General features: G+C 45.2%; 1 protein-coding gene across 1 annotated transcript in view; it reads left to right on the top strand.

Annotated features, from left to right (window-relative positions):
• Nucleotides 1-21,100, top strand: part of LRRC46 (leucine rich repeat containing 46) — a 30,663-nt gene that overhangs the window by 6,352 nt on the left and 3,211 nt on the right. The window contains exons 4-7 of the mRNA XM_073608089.1: nucleotides 3,565-3,611; nucleotides 6,497-6,606; nucleotides 6,720-6,789; nucleotides 16,968-17,110. Coding sequence (XP_073464190.1) covers nucleotides 3,565-3,611; nucleotides 6,497-6,606; nucleotides 6,720-6,789; nucleotides 16,968-17,110 — 370 coding nt within the window. The remainder of the gene's footprint in view (nucleotides 1-3,564; nucleotides 3,612-6,496; nucleotides 6,607-6,719; nucleotides 6,790-16,967; nucleotides 17,111-21,100) is intronic.

The raw sequence follows: 21,100 nt of genomic DNA, 5'->3' as shown, positions 1-21,100 counted from the left end.
ACCCTCTCACCAAGCTTCTTGGTGATGGTCTTGTAGCCCAATCCAGCCTTGTGTAGGTCTACAATCTTGTCCCTGACACCTTGGACAGCTCTTTGGTCTTGGCCATGGAGGGGAGATTGGAATCTGATTGATTGCTTCTGTGGACAGGTATCTTTTATACAGGTAACAAGCTGAGATTAGGAGCACTCCCTTTAAGGGAGTGCTCCTAATCTTAGCTCATTACCTGTATGGAAGACACCTGGGAGCCAGAAATCTTGCTGATCGATGGGGGATCAAGTACTTATTTCACTCATTAAAATACAAATCAATTTGAAACTTTTTTGAAATGCGTTTTCCCGGATTTTTGTTGTTGTTATTCTGTCTCTCACTGTTAAAATAAACCTACCAATAAAATGATAGACTGATCATTTCTTTATCAGTGGGCAAATGTACAAAATCAGCAAGGGATCAAATATTTTTTTGCCCTTACTGTACATGCTAAACACACAAACTATAGCCTGCTCATATCTGGGTAAAGTTGGCCCTGTCCACTAAAGGTGGACATTTTTAAACAAAAGAAGAGAGCCTGCTCATACTGTTTTTTTTTCAACTTCCATTGTTTATTTTCTGGAAGAGATTTTGGGGTCTAGTTATAAAACATTCTTTGGACGAATGTCGCACACATTCGCGCAGGCTGGATGAATTTTCTCCATATCTTCTGTAATAGATTAATTCCTAGGATTGTCATCTCCATCTAGTGGTCAAAATGCCATATAGCTTTCTGGATCTCCTCAATAGGAAAATCTGATGGAGCTACACTAGGTGGAGCTGACGTTACTAAAAATGAGTCTAATACAGAAAATACAAGGAAAATTTGTCCAGCCTACGTGAATGTTTTATACAGAGACCCTTTAGTGTGTCTCTCTGGTCAAGGTCTCCATTTTGGGACTTGTTTAGCATTTAGGCTTGTACTTGCTTTTAATTGCAATAAATAAAGCTGGCTATAGCTGAAATAAAATTGACGTTTTTGAATTTAAGTGAGTGTAAGGCCATTACTTTAAGTGTATGGCCATCCCTGTTTGGATGGTCCTTATTCATAAGATTAGTGTGAATCAGGAAAATACCTGATTATGACCACTAGATGGAGCAATGATTATAGGAGTTACATACTTGTCTGCTATGATCATCAGCTCCATTTAATGTCCATAACGTGGTGTTTTTCTGATTTACACTATTCTTATGAATGAAGAACATCTGACCTAGAGAGAAAATAACCTAGTAACATTCGATTTCGTAAGCATTCGCACAGAACAAATTTACATGCTTTTTCACTGGAAGATTAGTTCTGAAATGTTTTATAAATACACTCCAAAGTGTTTTTTGTGTCACAGGAACAGGAGGTGAGCAGAAATTTTGAAACGGGGAAACCTGTTCTGCTGACAACTCTTTAACCACTTCAGCTCTGGAAGATTTACCCTCCTTCCTGACCAGGCAATTTTTTGCGTTGCGGCACTGTGCTACTTTTACTGACAATTGTGCGGTCATGCAACGCTGTACCCAAAAAAACAAACAAAACGTATTTCCCTTTTCCCCCCCACAAATAGAGCTTTCTTTTAGTGGTATTTGATCACCTCTGCGTTTTTTTATTTTTTGCAATATAAACAAAAAAAGACCAACAATTTTGAAAAAAAATAAAAACATTTTTTTTACTTAATAAATAATAAACTTAAAAAAATCTAAATTTTTCATAAATTTAGGCCAAAATGTACATGTCTTTGGTAACGAAAAATCCCAATAGGTGTATATTGATTGTGACAGTTATAGCATTTACAAATGATGGTATATGTATGGGAATTTTTATATATATTTTATTTTTTTCTGCTAGTAATGGCAGCGATCAGCGACTTATAGTGGGACTGTGATAGTGTGGTGGGCAATCTGACATTGGGTTGGAACTGACATCACCAGTGACACGAATACAGTGGTCAGCGCTAATAATATGGACTGTCACAGTATTAATGACACTGGCCTGGGAAGGGGTTAACATCTAGGGCGATCAAGAGGTTAAATGTGTGCCTAACCAGTGTTAATGTGTGTGCTGTTTTTACTAAGCAATGTGCCAGTTTTTACTCCCTGCTTTGCAGGGAGACAAAACAGCACATTGCTGCTGCCAGAAGAGAGCCCTGTGTTTGCTTACCTACACAAGGCTCTCTTCGGTAATTATCGGCAGGTGCCAGTGACCAATCAGTGGCCAGCACCAGCTGATTGGCTTCTGCTGCAGCGAATAACAGCCCAGCTTGGGAGGTGGGAATGCGCAAGCGTGCCCCCTACCCTGGCGCACGGATCACTTACTAGGTACGTGATCCAGCGCAAAGCGCCTGACCTGCCGCAGTATATGTATGGTGGGCGGCGGCAATCGGTTAAGAAGGAATTCCTCTTACTATAGAGAAATTTTCTCTAACTTCCAATCATGTTTCTAGGACAGTAATTTAAAGGACTTATAGGCGTCAAGGGACCCAAAAACAACACAAAAAAAAAAAAATCTTGGTCTTAAAGCCCAACTCTGGGTAACATAAAAATGATCCCTTGCGGTGGGGCTGCAAAGGTTAATTTTTCATTAAAGTGGAGTTCCAGCTTGGGGAAAAAAGTTAAAAGTCAGCAGTTTTACAAATACTGTAGCTGCTGACTTTTAATATAAGGACACTTACCTGTCCAGGGAGCCCGCAATGTTGGCACCCCAAGCCGATCGGTCCATCGGCTCCAGGTGCAGGCGCCAGCATCTTCACTAAGAGAAACAGGAAGTGAAGTCTTGCGGCTCCACAGCCTGTTTCCTGCTGCGCGTGCACAAGTCACACTGCGCTTTTTGAATGGTCCCGCTGTCTTCTGGGACCTGTGTGTCTCCCAGAAGGCAGCGGGGGGGGGATTGCGTAGATCACCCCACAACGATTTACCCGGGAGTGGGAGCGGATACCTGGTTTTGACAGGTATCTGCTCGCACCTCTCCCCTGAAAGGTGCCAAATGTGGCAGCGGATGGAGGGAGCAAACAAGCGAAGCTTCCCCTTTTGGGTGGAGCTCCGCTTTAAGGTCTGGGGGACTTGCTAAAGCAGATTTACTTACCCGATCCTCTGCATTTCTAGACCAGTTGCTGCAGTATCCCCTCCCCCACATTTCAGCGGTCTAAGGTCCTGAAGTCATCAAGACCAATGCTGGGCTCATAGACATAGAGAGTCCACCACTGGAGTGTGGGGGAGCGCCATCTGCTGGGAGAGCAGAGGAAACAGGTAAGTTAAAGTGCTTCTCCTCTCCCTAGACTAAATAAGCTGTTAACCCTTGCAGTGCCAGTGCAGCCCCTCTGCAAGGGATGATTTTCAAAGTTGGGCTTTAGCCATGTCCAGCTCTATCCACCAACTTTATAAAAAAAAAGGACCTTCCATTCCATTTAATTATTCATCTTTTTGCTCACAGAACACTGTTTATTGACTAATCAGAAATCAATGTTTATTATTTCCTTAGCCGAACGTCACTCACTAACTCGCCCTTTATTTACAGATCACTCATGTGACCTTTACCTTTTCTCTTTTTAGAATCAAATAAAGACCATTGAAAATGTAGAAGTCCTCCAGAATCTGCAGTGAGTGTGATCAGTAACCTCTATATCCGCTTACTATCTGATAGCAGCGTGTTTTTCTGTTTGTAGCAGTCTACCGGTTGCTTAGCATAACCCGATATCTGGCTGACATTGCTCTCTATTGTTCACCACAGATGAGATGTTTCCTACTTTGATAGTATCTATGTGGTACTTCTTTACAGCTGACTAGGATTTCATTTCTCTCTATACTTCACCAAACACTGCAATAAAAAGGGTGGAAACCTAATCTGATCATTTATCCCTAGCATGTCATCTCTATCTGCTAAGTCACATTAGTATTGTTATTGTTAGTATTCTGGTAATCTAGTATTAGGCTGGAAATGTATCATCACAAACTGGTTTGTGTTTAACCACTTCAATACCGGGCACTTTTACCCCCTTCCTGCTCAGGCCAATTTTCAGTTATCAGTGCCGTCGCACTTTGAATGACAATTGCGCGGTCATGCAGTGCTGTACCCAAATGGGTACCCAATGATGGGTGCTCCGACAGGTACAACGATGGGCTGCGCTGCGCTGACAGGTACACCGGTGGGCTGGGCCGACGGGTACACCGATTGGCTGCGCTGCGCTGACGGGTACACCAATGGGCTGCGCTGACGGGTACACCGATGGGCTGCGCTGACGGTTACACCGATGGGCTGCGCTGATGGGTACACCGATGGGCTGCGCTGACGGGTACACCGATGGGCTGCGCTGATGGGTACACTGAGGGGTGTTCTGACAGGTACACCGATGGGCTGCGCTGACAGGTACACCGAGGGGTGTTCTGACAGGTACACCGATGGGCTGCGCTGACGGGTACACCGATGGGCTGCGCTGACGGGTACACCGATGGGCTGCGCTGACGGGTACACCGATGGGCTGCGCTGACGGGTACACCGATGGGCTGCGCTGACGGGTACACCGATGGGCTGCGCTGACGGGTACACCGATGAGCTGCGCTGACGGGTACACCGATGGGCTGCGCTGATGGGTACACTGATGGGCTGCGCTGATGGGTACCCCGAGGGGTGTTCTGACAGGTACATCGCTGGGCTGCGCTGACAAGTACATCGATGGGCTGCGCTGACAAGTACATCGATGGGCTGCGCTGACAAGTACATCGATGGGCTGCGCTGACAAGTACATCGATGGGCTGCGCTGACAAGTACATCGATGGGCTGCGCTGACAGGTACATCGATGGGCCGCGCTGACAGGTACATCGATGGGCCGCGTTGACAGGTACATCGATGGGCCGCGCTGACAGGTACACCGATGGGCCGCGCTGACAGGTACACCGATGGGCTGCGCTGACAGGTGCACCGATGGGCTGCGCTGACAGGTACACCGATGGGCTGCGCTGACAGGTACACCGATGGGCTGCGCTGACAGGTACACCGATGGGCTGCGCTGACAGGTACACCGATGGGCTTCACTAACAGGTACGCCGATGGGTATTCTGACAGGTACACCGATGGGCTGCGCTGACAGGTACACCGATGGGCTGCGCTGACAGGTACACCGATGGGCTGCGCTGACAGGTACACCGATGGGCTGCGCTGACAGGTACACCGATGGGCTGCGCTGACAGGTACACCGATGGGCTGCGCTGACAGGTACACCGATGGGCTGCGCTGACAGGTACACCGATGGGCTTCACTAACAGGTACACCGATGGGTATTCTGACAGGTACACCGATGGGCTGCGCTGACAGGTACACCGATGGGCTGCGCTGACAGGTACACCGATGGGCTGCGCTGACAGGTACACCGATGGGCTGCGCTGACAGGTACACCGATGGGCTTCGCTGACAGGTACACCGATGGGCTTCGCTGACAGGTACACCGATGGGCTGCGCTGACAGGTACACCGATGGGCTTCGCTGACAGGTACACCGATGGGCTGCGCTGACAGGTACACCGATGGGCTGCGCTGACAGGTACACCGATGGGCTTCGCTGACAGGTACACCGATGGGCTGCGCTGACAGGTACACCGAGGGGTATTCTGACAGGTACATTGATGGGCTGCGCTGACAGGTATACCGATGGGCTGCGCTGACAGGTACACCGAGGGGTGTTCTGATGGTTACACCAATGGGCTGCGCTGATGAGTACACCGAGGGGTGTTCTGACAGGTACACTTCTCAAAAATAAGAATTTCTAATGGTGTATGTGATTTTTGTTCGGTAAAATCCATAGATTCCAAAAATCGAATGTTAAAAGCAAACAAAATCTTGACCTACTTTTGACGAAATTCGAACGCATTGAGAATTTTTGTACAAATTTTCTTTCAAAATTGTACTAGTGTATACCCAATTTAGGGCTGTGTTTGCAATTGAGCTGAGCATGTTTAGCTGTTTTACATTTTTATCTTTTTTTTGTTTGGCTTCAAAGTTTTAAAAAACACCAAATATCTGTTCCTCCACCTAATGCCACACATGAAGTCTTATCGTAAAAAATATCACCCTCTAATATAGAGAAGTCACATAATGCTTGAGAATAGCAGACAAACTCTGGCAGTAAGTCAGTCGTATCGCCATTTCCATCCACAATGTGTATCAACTCAGGTTCAAAGAAGCATACATGGGAAGACAAAAAAAATCCAGATGCCCAACATAGCTTAAAACCGCTAATAATAACATTTTTGGAATCATTATAACTACTCACATAAAAATTAGGCAACCAAAAATGTAAAAACAATGTACTCTGGGGATACTGAGTGGATTGTTTCCTCATTCTCTGGTGTATCGTGATGTCACAAGCGCCAGCTCTTCCCTATGCGTTTTGTCGCAACTGACGTCATCGTGGGCTCTGTTTGACCAAACAAAAAGTTACTAGCCTTTTTTTAATTTAGTTGACTTTGCATATTCACATTTGTATTGCAGGTTCCTTAATCTTTCTGGAAATCGAATTGAGAAAATTCAAAATCTCCGCTCCTTGCAGAACCTGCAGTTCTTGGATCTATCTAATAATTTGATTCAGAAACTAAATGCTGGTGAGCTTTATAAATACTTAACATCTCCTTGCACTTCAAACCTAAAATTGAAACTGGATTCCAATGATTATGTGCTTCTGGATCTCAAATGCCAACTTCTTTTATCTGAACAGGAGAATTACCCCAGAATCTCCTCATCTTAGATGTGTCTGGAAATCCATGTACAAAGACAAAAGGCTACAGGTGAGGCTTTAGAGATATACTATCAAACTGCGGATAGAGCCATTTCTTTCTCGAACATCACGGGACACAGAGCCTCAGTAATTACTGATGGGTTATATAGGTATCACTGGTGATTGGACACTGGCACACCCTATCAGGAAGTTCAACCCCCTATATAATCCCTACCCCTTGCAGGGATACCTCAGTTTTTTTACGCCAGTGTCTTAGGTGATGGATGTGTAAAGATGTCCTGTGCTGAGCTCCAAAGGGAATATCCTAAGATCCTATACTGGGGCAAGCCAGGCGAACCGGATCCATTCAAAGTGTCTTTTCATGGCCAAATTGAATGGTACCCGGGCCTCGTGTCCAAAGAAACGAGGTTTTACCCGTAATGCTTCTCTTTTTAGAGAGCTGGACCCCGCAGATCAGAAAATGGCTTTAAACTTCCTAATTTCTGGCGAGGTGCTTTACGGTCCCAGAACTGTTGGATCCCCCTATTCGTAGGGGGCCCCAGTCTCTGACGGTTTTTTCAAACGGAGCCCACCGTGAGAGGTGAAGATTGGGTCTGTGTAAACAGCACCCTGCAGCTGGATAAGGTAAGAGGAGATTCCACAGAATTTTTGAGTTCTAGTGTCTTTTCTCCTTTAAGGTAAATGCATGCTATGCCTATTGTGACCACCGGGGGCTGCCAAGAGCACAAACCTGCACATGCTGACTGTTTGTCTCAGTGTTTTTTTCATCGCTGTTTATGTCCCAGCGTCTCAAGCCGGCTGCAAGGTAAGATGGAAGGGGGGATTTCTCATGTTTGAATGTTCCCCCCCAGGCTAGAGAGGAGCCACAGGAGTCTAGAAAGTGGTTATACCACCCGGGCTCTGCGGCCTAATGGCCACCATCTCTGAAGATAGCCGTTCAGGCAGATCTTGTTACCAGCCTCTCCCCCCCCCCCTCCCATCCCCAGCCTTTCTCCAGAAGCATGACAGGAGAGTCGGCCAGCGCGGGAAGCGCTCGTTTTTTTCAAAACTCGAGGGGGGGGGGGGCGGTAGAGGAGGGGGCGGGACGTCAGCACAGGTGCTTAGACTCCCACTCAGGCCAGCTGCAGGCTATTAAAGGTACTCTGTACAGGTGCACACAGCCTTCTGAGAGACACAGAGCTGACGGTCGCATGTAAGGTGGGACACAGGCATTCTCCTAGGCAGCATTTACTGAAGTAACACCAGACTGAGCATTGGGTAGCAAGGCTTTTAGCCAGACTACATCGCTCAGCGGGCAGTGTTCATTTGTATACCTCACACCTTGTTGCTTTGCACTATGGGTAGAAGAGGTTCAAGCACCCCAAGAACCAGAGACACTAGGGGATCTCGTTCAGGTTCTGAGGGCCCCCTGTTGGCAGCATCCTCCCCCCCTAAAGATGGGCCAGGGACGGCTAGCCAGGGAGGGCCGTCGGGGTCAGGGGCTACACCTGCTTCTGGCACTTCAGCCCCTGTATATATTACACAAGAGGTTTTTTCCTCAACCATTAATGGTCTAGAGGAAAGATTAATGGCCGTGATTACGTCTTCACTCAGTGGAAGAAAACGCACTAGGCTTTCCTCTGTTCCCCAAGACCCTCAGACAGAGGAGCTCTGGGATAAAGGAGATGAATCCCTTTCAGAGGATCGGGATGGGACGGATGATTCCTCTTCGGAGGAATCAGGTGGAGAGGGACTCTCTGCGACTTCCCAAGAGGAGAAAGTCTTAGTGCAGATCCTTACTGGATTGGTCCGCTCCACATTTAAGTTGCCCATACCTGAAACTGCTAAAGAATCCTCTTCTGCTTTGGGGTCACTGAAACCTTTCCAAGCAGCACATGCTTTTCCTGTTCATACTTTACTTGAAAAGCTCATTTATTCTGAGTGGGATCACCCAGACAAAGTTTTTTTCCGCCGAGAAAGTTTTCAACACTTTATCCGATGGAAGAAAAGTTTATTAAAATGTGGGGAATACCGGCTATTGATGCCGCCATTTCCTCCGTAAATAATAGCCTGACTTGTCCTGTAGACAATGCTCAGATGCTCAGGGATCCTGTAGATAAAAGGATGGAATCCCTATTGAAGGATGTTTTCTCCTTAGCAGGATCAGTGGCCCAACCTGCAGTAGCAGCGATTGGAGTCTGTCAATACTTAAGAGACCATGTTAAGCAGGTCATCAAAGTATTACCTGAACAGCAGGCCCAGGGGTTTGCTAACCTTCCAGCGGCCTTATGCTTTGTGGTTGACGCCATTAGAGATTCTATCGTGCAAACCTCCCGTCTTTCACTGGGGTTGGTGCATATACGTAGAATCCTATGGTTGAAAAATTGGTCAGCCGAAGCACCATGCAAGAAGCTACTGGCTGGGTTTCCATTTCCTGGTGCAAGGTTGTTTGGAGAGGACTTGGATAACTATATCAAGAGAATCTCTTGTGGGAAAAGCACTCTCTTACCTGTCAAGAAAAGAGTAAGCGTCCCTCTTTCAAACGGACTCTTTCCCCAGCGCCGGGGGCTTCAGCCTCCAGGCAGTCTCGACGGCCGCCTCCATCGGGGTCCAGAGACAAGAGTCAACCCCAGGGACAAAATAAGTCCTGGGGAAAGAAGCCTACTAGGCAAAACACTAAGACCTCTGCATGAGGGGGCGCCCCCGCTCACTCGAGTGGGGGGAAGACTGCGACAGTTCTCAGAGCTCTGGCAGGAGGACTTCCAGGACAGATGGGTAATCTCCACGGTAACCTTAGGGTACAAGCTGGAGTTTCAGGAATTCCCCTCTCCTCGGTTCCTCAGATCAAGTGTTCCCAGAGACCCAGAGAAAAAGCAGTCGCTCCTTCTAGCGTTAGAGCGACTTTTGTCGCAGGAGGTCATTATGATAGTTCCCGCAAAGGACCAGGGATTGGGCTTTTATTCCAACCTTTTTACGGTCCAAAAGCCAAATGGGGATGTCAGGCCCATTCTGGACTTAAGGGATCTGAACCGATTCCTAAGGATTCAATCCTTCCGCATGGAATCAATTCGAACAGTAGTTCCCACCCTGCAGGGAGGAGAATTTCTGGCATCAATAGACATCAGAGATGCATATCTGGATGTGCCCATTTTTCCTGCTCATCAGAAGTTTCTGCGCTTCGAGGTAGGAGGGCGCCATTTCCAGTTTGTGGCTCTGCCTTTCGGGATAGCCACTGCACCTCGAGTGTTCACAAAGATCTTGGCTCCTCCTCTGGCCAGATTAAGGGCTCAGGGTATAGCTGTCATAGCATACCTAGACGACCTGCTCTTGATAGACCAGTCGGTAGCCTCTTTGAATGGAAACTTGAGGACCACAGTCAGGTATCTAGAACACCTGGGTTGGATCCTCAACTTAGAAAAGTCTTTCCTAAAACCAGTAAGAAGACTGGAGTATTTAGGTCTGATTATAGATACAGGCCAGGAGAAAATATTTCTACCCCAGGCAAAGATCACTGCTTTGAGAGAGCTGATTCTGACAATAAGGACCAAGAAGGGTCCCTCAGTCCGCCTTTGTATGAGGCTACTAGGGAAGATGGTGTCTTCATTCGAAGCAGTTCCCTATGCTCAGTTTCATTAAAGAATGCTGCAACACAGTATTCTGTCGACCTGGAACGGGAAAGTTCAGGCATTAGACTTTCCGATGCACCTGTCGCATGCGGTGCGTCAGAGCCTCAATTGGTGGCTCATACCCGAAAACCTGCAGAAGGGGAAATCCTTTCTACCGGTTACCTGGACGGTGGTAACAACAGATGCCAGTCTGTCAGGTTGGGGAGCAGTTCTGGAACAGTCTGCGGTTCAGGGGGTATGGTCCAAGACAGAGAGGACCTTACCCATCAACATTCTGGAGATCCGGGCGATACATCTAGCTCTAAAGGCCTGGACTATCAGGCTACAGGGTTGTCCGGTCAGGATCCAGTCCGACAATGCCACAGCAGTGGCTTATGTCAATCATCAGGGAGGCACCCGGAGCCGAGCTGCTCAAAAAGAGGTGAACCAGATCTTAGTCTGGGCAGAGATGCATGTGCCATGCATATCGGCAGTTTTCATCCCGGGAATAGAGAATTGGCAGGCGGACTATCTAAGTCGCCAGCAGTTACTTCCAGGGGAATGGTCTCTGCATCCCGACGTCTTTTGGGCCATATGCCAAAGATGGGGGGTTCCAGATGTAGATCTCTTTGCATCCCGATTCAACAAAAAGATAGACAGATTTGTGGCAAGGACAAAAGATCCTCTTGCATGCGGGACGGATGCGTTGGTGATTCCGTGGCATCGGTTCTCACTGATTTACGCATTCCCGCCTATTCTGCTACTGCCACGACTCCTTCGCAGTATCAAGCAGGAAAGGAAGTCGGTACTTCTGGTGGCCCCTGCTTGGCCCAGAAGGACTTGGTATGCAGAAATAGTAAGGATGACAGTAAGTTCCCCGTGGACACTACCGGTACGCCCAGACCTCTCAAGGTCCAGTGTTCCATCCTGCCTTACAAACGCTAAATTTGACGGTTTGGCTATTGAGACCCACGTTCTGAAGAGTCGTGGGCTCTCAGGTCCTGTCATATCTACCTTGATTAATGCGAAGAAGCCAGCTTCCAGAATGATTTATCATAGAGTCTGGAAAGCTTATATAACCTGGTGTGAATCCAGAGGTTGGCATCCCAGGAAATATGTCATAGGTAGAATTCTTGATTTTCTACAATTAGAATTAGAGATGAAGCTGGCCTTGAGTACCATCAAGGGCCAGGTCTCTGCTTTATCAGTATTATTTCAGCGGCCACTTGCTTCGCATTCTTTGGTCCGAAACTTTATGCAGGGGGTGATGCGTCTTAATCCTCCAGTTAAAGCGCCCCTAAACCCCTGGGACTTGAACTTGGTCCTGGCTGTGTTACAGAAACAGCCTTTTGAACCAATAAGTCAGATTCATTTGGTCTTGTTGACAAGGAAATTAATTTTTCTGGTGGCCATCTCTTCTGCTAGAAGAGTATCAGAATTAGCAGCTCTTTCCTGTAAGGAGCCTTATTTGATTATACACAAGGATAGAGTGGTACTACGCCCTCATCCTAGTTTTTTTCCGAAGGTGGTTTCTGATTTTCATTTAAACCAAGACATTGTTCTACCTTCCTTTTTTTCCAGATCCCTGCTCTCCGGAAGAGAGATCTCTACATTCGTTGGATGTAGTAAGAGCAGTTAAGGCCTATCTAGGGGCAACTGCTCAGATCCGCAAGACGGATGTTTTGTTTGTGCTGCCAGAGGGTCCCAATAGAGGACAGGCAGCGTCAAAAGCTACCATTTCTAAATGGATTCGACAGTTGATCATTCAAGCTTACGGTTTGAAACAGAAGATTCCTCCGTTTCAGATCAGGGCACATTCCACAAGGGCTATTGGTGCTTCTTGGGCAGTGCATCACCAGGCCTCTATGGCTCAAATCTGCAAGGCCGCAACCTGGTCTTCAGTCCATACATTCACCAGATTCTATCAGGTGGATGTGAGAAGGCATGAGGATATCGCCTTTGGGCGTAGTGTGCTGCAGGCAGCGGTACAGGGTCCTCAGGTCTGATTGCACCCTACTTGGTCGTGGTCCCCCTCCGCTCAGGTAGCATTGCTCTGGGACATCCCATCAGTAATTACTGTGGCTCTGTGTCCCGTGATGTTCGAGAAAGAAAATAGGATTTTTTAAAACAGCTTACCTGTAAAATCCTTTTCTTTCGAAGGACATCACGGGACACAGAGGTCCCGCCCCTCTTTTAATACACTATATTGCTTGGCTACAAAACTGAGGTATCCCTGCAAGGGGGAGGGATTATATAGGGGGTTGAACTTCCTGATAGGGTGTGCCAGTGTCCAATCACCAGTGATACCTATATAACCCATCAGTAATTACTGAGGCTCTGTGTCCCGTGATGTCCTTCGAAAGAAAAGGATTTTACAGGTAAGCTGTTTTAAAAAATCCTATTTTTGTATGTAGAACAATCAAAATGTTCATGTTCTATGCAAATATGGGGGAAATAACATGTACTCAGGCTATATTCTCTGCAATTTGAATGTATGACTACGGAAAATACTGCATTATGACCACTAGATGGAGCGGAGGAGCATAGTTATTTTCTAAGATAGTCAGCACCATCTAGTGGCCATAATGCAATATTTTATGCATTAACACATTCGAACTGCTGCACAAATAACCTGAAAACATTCGATTGTTTTCCCCATTTGCACAGAACAAACTTGCATGCAGTTTTGATGCAAGAACAGCTATGTGGATTTTTTACCCCCCCCCAAGCTGTCACCCAGGTGTGAGACTGAAGTGAAAACTCTGGCAAAAAAATGTACATTTACATGGATTTGCCCAAGAAAGATTGGGCTCCAGTTGGTGTTATCAAGAAGAGTATAGTTCCCACATTATACTCCTGGGAAATGCTGCAATGATGGGGATGATCCATAAAAAATGGAGAGAAGAAAATAAGCCCAAAAGTAGAATTGGTAATAGCAACCAGGCAGGTTTAATTTTTTTGGAAACATTTCGGGTTAATTCTGATTGGTTGCTTGGTACAAAAACTTTACTCTACTAGTTTTGGGGCTCTTTCACACAGGTAGCTGGACTGGGGGTGGTAAAAACTGGAGGCTAAGCTGCGGTTTTACCACCCTGGCTACCTACTTGAATCTTAACATTACAGCCTGCCAGAGCTAATCTAATGCCACGGCCGTGGCATTTTTAACTCAGGCTGCAGAGTCTGACCAGCGGCGCCACCTGTAAAACTTGCCCATTGAGATCATCCGACCAGCAACTGTTTGCAATGCACGCGATTGAGGACTGTTAGTATGGCATTTACAGGTTATAAATCATGTGGTAATCACTCTTCAGAAGGCACTGCAGGTGTGAAAGAGCCCTTTAATGCACTGGCCCTAGAATTTCACCTGCAATTGAAAATAGTGTAGCTGAGTGAATATTCCTAGTGATGAGTGAATCAGTTTGAAAATCAGGCAAATTGGGAAATAGCAGTGTTTTGTTGTCCTGAATATATGCTTGTAGGTTTGTCCAATCTGCAGGAAAATATGCAATGAATGAATCATTTCCTAATTTGCAGATAAGGAGCATCAAAAAATAATACTTGCACAATTCTCCTGATAGGATTTTTCCACATCCACCCTAATCTTGAAATGTTACCCGTAACTCTTACTGCACCCAAATTAGTATTCTTTCTACAGTGCATCCGGAAAGCATTCACAACGCTTCACTTTTTCCACATTTTGTTATGTTACAGCCTTATTCCAAAATGGATTAAATTCATTATTTCCTCAAAATTCTACAAACAATCCCCCATAATGACAACATGAAAGAAGTTTGTTTTGAAATCTTTGCAAATATATTAAAAAAATAAAATAATAAAAAATCCCATGTACATAAGTATTCACAGCCTTTGCCATGACACTCAAAATTGAGCTCAGGTGCATCCTGTTTCCACTGATCATCCTTGAGATGTTTCTACAACTTGATTGAAGTCCACCTGTGGTAAATTCAGTTGATTGGACATGATTTGGAAAGGCACACACCTCTCTATATAAGGTCCCACAGGTAACCGTGCATGTCAGAGCACAAACCAAGCCATGAAGTCGAAGGAATTGTCTGTAGACCTCAGGGACAGGATTGTATCGAGGCACAGATCTGGGGAAGGGTACAGAAACATTTCTGCAGCATTGAAGGTCCCAGCGGCCTCCATCATTCGTACATGGAAGAAGTTTGAAACCACCAGGGCTCTTCCTAGAGTGGGCCTCCTGGCCAAACTGAGCGATCGGGGGAGAAGGGCCTTAGCGAGGTGACCAAGAACTCGATGGTCACTCTGACAGAGCCCCAGCATTTCTCTGTGGAGAGAGGAGAACCTTCCAGAAGAACAACCATCTCTGCAGCACTCCACCAATCAGGCCTGTATGGTAGAGTGGCCAGACGGAAGCCACTCCTCAGTAAAAGACACATGACAGCCCGCCTGGAGTTTGCCAAAAGGCACCTGAAGGACTCTCAGAAAATGAGAAACAAAATTCTCTGGTCTGATGAAACAAAGATTGAACTCTTTGGCCTGAATGGCAAGGGTCATGTCTGGAGGAAACCAGGCACCGCTCATCACCTGGCCAATACCATCCCTACAGTGAAGCATGGTGGTGGCAGCATTATGTTGTGGGGATGTTTTTGGGCAGGAATTGGTAGACTAGTCAGGATCGAGGGAAAGATGAATGCAGCAATGTACAGAGACATCCTTGATGAAAACCTGCTCCAGGGTGCTCTGGACCTCAGACTGGGGCGAAGGTTCATCTTCCAACAGAACAATGACCCGAAGCACACAGCCAAGATAACAAAGGAGTGGCTACCAGACAATTCTGTGAATGTCCTTGAGTGCCCAGCCAGAGCCCAGAATTGAACCCGATTGAACATCTCTGGAGAGATCTGAAAATGGCTGTGCAACGACTCACCCCATCCAACCTGATGGAGCTTGAGAAGTCCTGCAAATAAGAATGGGAGAAACTGCCCACAAATAGGTGTGCCAAACTTGTAGCATCATACTCAAAAAGACTAGAGGCTGTCAGTGTTAATTTCATTGACTAAATGAATACTATTTTAGTCTACTAAAATACGACTAAAACTAAAACAATTGAGATGACTAAAATACGACTAAAACTAAAATGGCATTTTAGTCAAAAGACTAATGCCCTGTACACACGGTCGGATTTTCCGACGGAAAATGTGTGATAGGACCTTGTTTTCGGAAATTCCGACCGTGTGTGGGCTCCATCACACATTCTCCATCGGAATTTCCGACACACAAAGTTTGAAAGCAGGCTATAAAATTTTCCGACAACAAAATCCGTTGTCGGAAATTCCGATCATGTGTACACAAATCCGACCCACAAAGTGCCACGCATGCTCAGAATAAATTAAGAGACCAAAGCTATTGGCTACTGCCCCGTTTATAGTCCCGACGTACGTGTATTACGTCACCACGTTCAGAACGATCGGATTTTCCGACAACTTTGTGTGACCGTGTGTATGCAAGGCAAGTTTGAGCCAACATCTGTCGGAAAAAATCCATGGATTTTGTTGTCGGAATGTCCGATCAATGTCCAAACGTGTGTACAGGGCATTAGACTAAAACTAAATTGAAATTTTACTTAAAAATTAACACTTGTCTGTAGTGCATGTTTATACCTCAATACCATAAATAATAACATTTGATTTTTCACTCCAGCAGTATATGTTGAGTTTGGAAATTGTAGAGAAATGTTAACTAATGCATTACAATTAAACTACACCCATTTGATTTTAGATGACTAAAATGAGTTTTAGTCGACTAAAATGTACTGGAGATTTTAGTCGACTAAATACGACTAAAGCAATTGCAGAAGACTAAAATGGGACTAAAACTAAAATGCCATTTTAGTCCTAAGACTAAGACTAAAATGAAATTGAAATCTGATGCCAAAATTAACACTGGACGCTGTAATTGGTGCCAAAAGTGCTTCAACAAAGTATTGAGCAAAGGCTGTGAATACATATGTGCATGCGATTTTTTTTTCATTTTTTATTTTTAATACATTTGCAAAGATGTCAAACAAACTTCCTTCACTCACGTTGTCATTATGGGGTATTGTTTGTAGAATTTTGAGGAAAATCATGATTTTAATCCATTTTGGAACAAGGCTGTAACATAACAAAATGTGGAAAAAGTATACTTTCCGGATGCACTATACCTGGACTCCCTCCCCTCCTTCACAGCTTATTCTTTTAAAGAGACCCTGTTATGTCTCTGAAGGTTTAGTTCTAAATGCCAAAGATGCTTTATAGTGTGGCAGTGGTGGAGCAAAGAAGAGATAGGACAAACTGGCCACCAGAGAGGTGAGTACATGCTATCTTCAGACAGGGAACAGCCTGGTTTAAAGATATGTCAGAGGGTGCCTTCAAAATAAAACCTGTTATGGCGCTATCATCTTCTTCTGTAAATGCTAGTTTCTATGCTTCAGTAATTTTGAGTGAAGCATATACAGGGTCTGCATATAGTAACGTAGGTGTCATCTGCCTGGGACCATTTACAGGTGTGACAAAACGAGATGGTCTCCATCTCTATTGTGCCAAGCCCTATACCCTCCACAAGGTCTGCCAATGTACAAAATTGTTATAGGTTTGTAAGATATCCATTTCTTTCTCAGACAGCAAGTAATAGACGCCTTGCCCCTCCTGCAAGAACTAGATGGAGTAACGGTAAGAGCCCCAAGCAGCCAGAAGTCTGTCAGCGTAGAAGAAAAAGATGGCAGTGACAGCGATGACCCCAGCCTTCTGTCTGAAGATTCAGGTACAACATACTATTCCAATGCTGTGATCTTAACCCCTTCACGCCTAAGCCTTTTTATGACACTTGATGCTTACAAGTTACAATCCGTATTTTTTGCTTGAAAATTACTTAGAACCACCAAACATTATATATATATAAATAAAAAAACAGCATTTTTGCTTGCACATGATTGGATGATGGAAATCAGCAGAGCTTCCCCTAATTTTGATCTTCCCCTCAGATCTAAAACGACTGCACTTCCAAGTACAAAGTGGATTTGCCTTTAGTAAATCAACCCCACTATCTCACAAAAGTGAGTACACCCCTCACATTTTTGTAAATATTTTATTATATCTTTTCATGTGACAACACTGAAGAAATGACACTTTGCTACAATGTAAAGTAGTGAGTATACAGCTTGTATAACAGTGTAAATTTGCTGTCCTCTCAAAATAACTCAACACACAGCCATTAATGTCTAAACTGCTGGCAACAAAAGTGAGTACACCCCTAAGTGAAAATGTCCAAATTGGGCCCAAAGTGTCAATATTTTGTGTGGCCACCACTATTTTCTAGCACTGCTCTAACCCTCTTGGGCATGGAGTTCACCAGAGCTTCACAGGTTGCCACTGGAGTCCTCTTCCACTCCTCCATGATGACATCACAGAGCTGGTGGATGTTAGTGACCTTGCGCTCCTCCACCTTCCATTTGAGGATGTCCCACAGATGCTCAATAGGGTTTAGGTCTGGAGACATGCTTGGCCAGTCCATCACCTTTACCCTCAGCTTCTTTAGCAAGGCAGTGGTTGTCTTTGAGGTGTGTTTTTGTATGTGGTGTGTATGTATGTATGTATGTGTGTGTGTGTATGTATGTGTGTATATATATATAACATTTTTTTTAATAGAGACCCTAGAGAATAAAATAACTATCGTTGCAATATTTTGTCATCACACTGTATTTGCGTAGCGGTCTTTCAAATGCAATTTTTTTTTAAAAGGAATACCCTTTCATGAATTGAAAAAAAAAACAATTTTGTTGTATAATGTGAAAGATGATGTTACACCGAGTAAATAGATTCGTAACATGTCATGCTTTAAAATTGTGCACACTCGTACTTAAAAATCCCCATAGATGACGCTTTAAAATTTCTACAGGTTACCAGTTTAGAGGTACAGAGAAGTTTGAACACCATTTACACTTGCGGGCATGACTTACATGTGCGTTTGCTTCTGGAGGGATGGGGCCCTTAAAAAAAATCATTTCTAATCACAAACATCCATTGTGACAGTAATAGGCGGTGACAGTTACTCATTATGGAGGGATCGGGGGTCTATAAGATCCCAAATCCATCCTTTGCACTTAAAAGCATTCAAAACGTCAAGTTTGGCTGTTTTGAATTCTGTCATTTTAAAAAAAATTTGGCTCCTTTAAGTCTTCTGTAAAACGGAGGTGATGTCACAACATCGCTTCCCGGGTTACTAGATCCAAGACCCAATCCCGGTGTTCTGGAAAAAGAGCCAACTCATCAAAATCTCCAACCACGTCACTTCTGGTGACTCTCCAGCAGCTGTAATTGGAGATTTTGACTAATTGGCTGTTTTCACAGAACCACGACAGCGTATACACTATGGTACATGACGAGTTGGCTGTTTTGACAGAACACCAGGTAAGGAGTAAAAAAAGATGTCGCCGCCTTAGAGGCAGCCATTTTGTTGGTTATTAGCATGGGCGGACTAAAAATGTTTACTCATTATATCGTGTACCGTAGTGCAGTGGTCATCAACCCTGTCCTCAGGGCCCACTAACAGGCCAGGTTTTAAGTATTACCTTGGGGAGATGCATACTAGAATACTAGAGCAGAATACAGACTAGAGCAGCAAATGATATCACCTGTGATGTATTTCAGTTATGTTGCAAACCAGGCCTGTTGGTGGGCCCTGAGAACAGGGTTGATGACCACTGCTGTAGTGTATACGCTGCCAGTGTTCTGTCCAAACAGCCAAGTCGTCAAAATCTGCAAAAAGTGTTGCTGGAGAGTCCCTGAAAGTGAAAGTGACATAATTGGAGATTTTGGCGAGTTGGCTCTTTTGACAGAACATCAGCTTCTTTTGTGTCTCCAGCCAGCCAGCGGACGTGCCAGCTGGTGGTCGCTCGAGCCTCCTGGTGGAACAGAAGAGCCCAGGCAAGGCGCGGATGGCGGTGGCAGGGAGGGGGGGAAATGTCCCCTCGCGCTGTTTGGGATAACAGCCGAGCGGCTGCTTAGCCGCATCTGTTATCACAAGAAAACCGACCGTCGGCTCTAAAAAAACAGTACCGGGGTGAAGCGTGCAGCGGCATGCATCACCCGATACAACCCCTTCAAGCCGTAGGCCACATATTTGCGTTGCGTCAGCATAAAGGGGTTAACAGATGTGTTTTTCTTTCTTTGGGGGTATATATATCTTTTGCCAAAACAGTAAGCCCTGGTTCACACTGCTGTGACTTGCGACACAAAGTCGCATGACAAGTAAAAACACATTTAGTTCACTTGCAGACGTTCCAATTAAACCACTTCCGGACCACCTTCCGCACATTTACTACGGCAAGGTGACCTGGCTACACTAAACTATGTAGCTGTACGTTGCTTCGTGCAGTAGCCTCTGGGGGCGCACGCACGGTGATTGGACAGCGGGCGAATCAATCAGCGGGGGAGTCAATCAGCGGGTCCGGTGGACGCGATGTCCGCCGGCCAGCCACGATTGTTCCCCAGAGAGGCAGAACGGCAATCTACCTATAAACACAAGGCAGATCGCCGTTCTGACAGGGGAGAAAATAGAGATCTTATGTTCTTGAGCATCATGGGAAGTGTAGTTCCAAAACATCTGGGGTGCCAAGGTTCGCCATCACTGACCTAGGGACACACTTAACCCTTTGATCGCCCCTGATGTTAACCCCTTTCCTGCCAGTGTCATTAGTACAGTAACAGTGCATATTTTTAGCACTGATCACAGTATTAGTGTCACTGCTCCCCAAAAAAGTGTCACTTAGTGTCAGATTTGACCGCCGCAATGTGGCAGTCCCGCTAAAAATCGTTGATCGCCACCATTACTAGTAAGAAAAATAAAAATGCAAGAAAAATATCCCAAAGTTTGTAGACTCTTTTGCGCAAACCAATCAATATACGCTTATTGGGATTTGTTTACCAAAAATATGTAGCAGAATACATATTGGCCTAAATTGATGAAGAAATTCGATTTTTTTATTGGATATGTTTTATAGCAGAAAGTAAAATGTGTGTGTGTGTATGTATATATATATATATATATATATATATATATATATATATATATATATATATGTGTGTATATATATATTTTTGCTATTATAAATATGCCCCAAAAAAATATAAAAAAAACACATTTCTTCTTCAGTTTAGTCCAATATATATTCTTCTACATATTTTTGGTAAAAAGAAATTGCAATAAGCGCATATTGATTGGTTTGCACAAAAGTTATAGCGTCTACAATATAGGGGATAGATTTATGGCATTTTTATTATTATTATTTTATTTTTTTTACTAGTAATGGTGGTGGTCAGTGATTTTTAGCGGGACTGTGATATTGTAATGTCAGAGGGGGCGAGGTCACCGGTTTACGTCACTGGGTGGCCCCGCCCTTGGCTATATAACAGCTGCCATCGCGAAAAGGCTGCAGTCGGCGGGACACCCCCCGTGGAGGCAGAGTTTTTCCTGTTTATTTCTCTCTGGACCATCGGCGCCGTGATTGACGATGGATTTACATTGCGGACACTTTGTTTTATAAAGGAATTGTCAAAAACTGTCTGCTGTCGTTTTTTTTACTTTTTTGACACTTTTTTGATGAATGGGTAAGGGGTACATACATACCCATTCACATGGGGGGGCGGGATCTGGGGGCCCCCTTCCAGATTCCGATAAGCTCCCCACCCGCAGACCCCGACAACCACCGGCCAGGGATGTCGGGATGAGGCCCTTGTCCCCATCAACATGGGG

This window comes from Aquarana catesbeiana, linkage group LG12 (assembly GCF_042186555.1).
Source record: "Aquarana catesbeiana isolate 2022-GZ linkage group LG12, ASM4218655v1, whole genome shotgun sequence".
Lineage (NCBI taxonomy): Eukaryota > Metazoa > Chordata > Amphibia > Anura > Ranidae > Aquarana > Aquarana catesbeiana.
The sequence above is the reverse complement of the archived record's forward strand: the minus strand, read 5'-3'. Positions and strand labels throughout refer to the sequence as shown.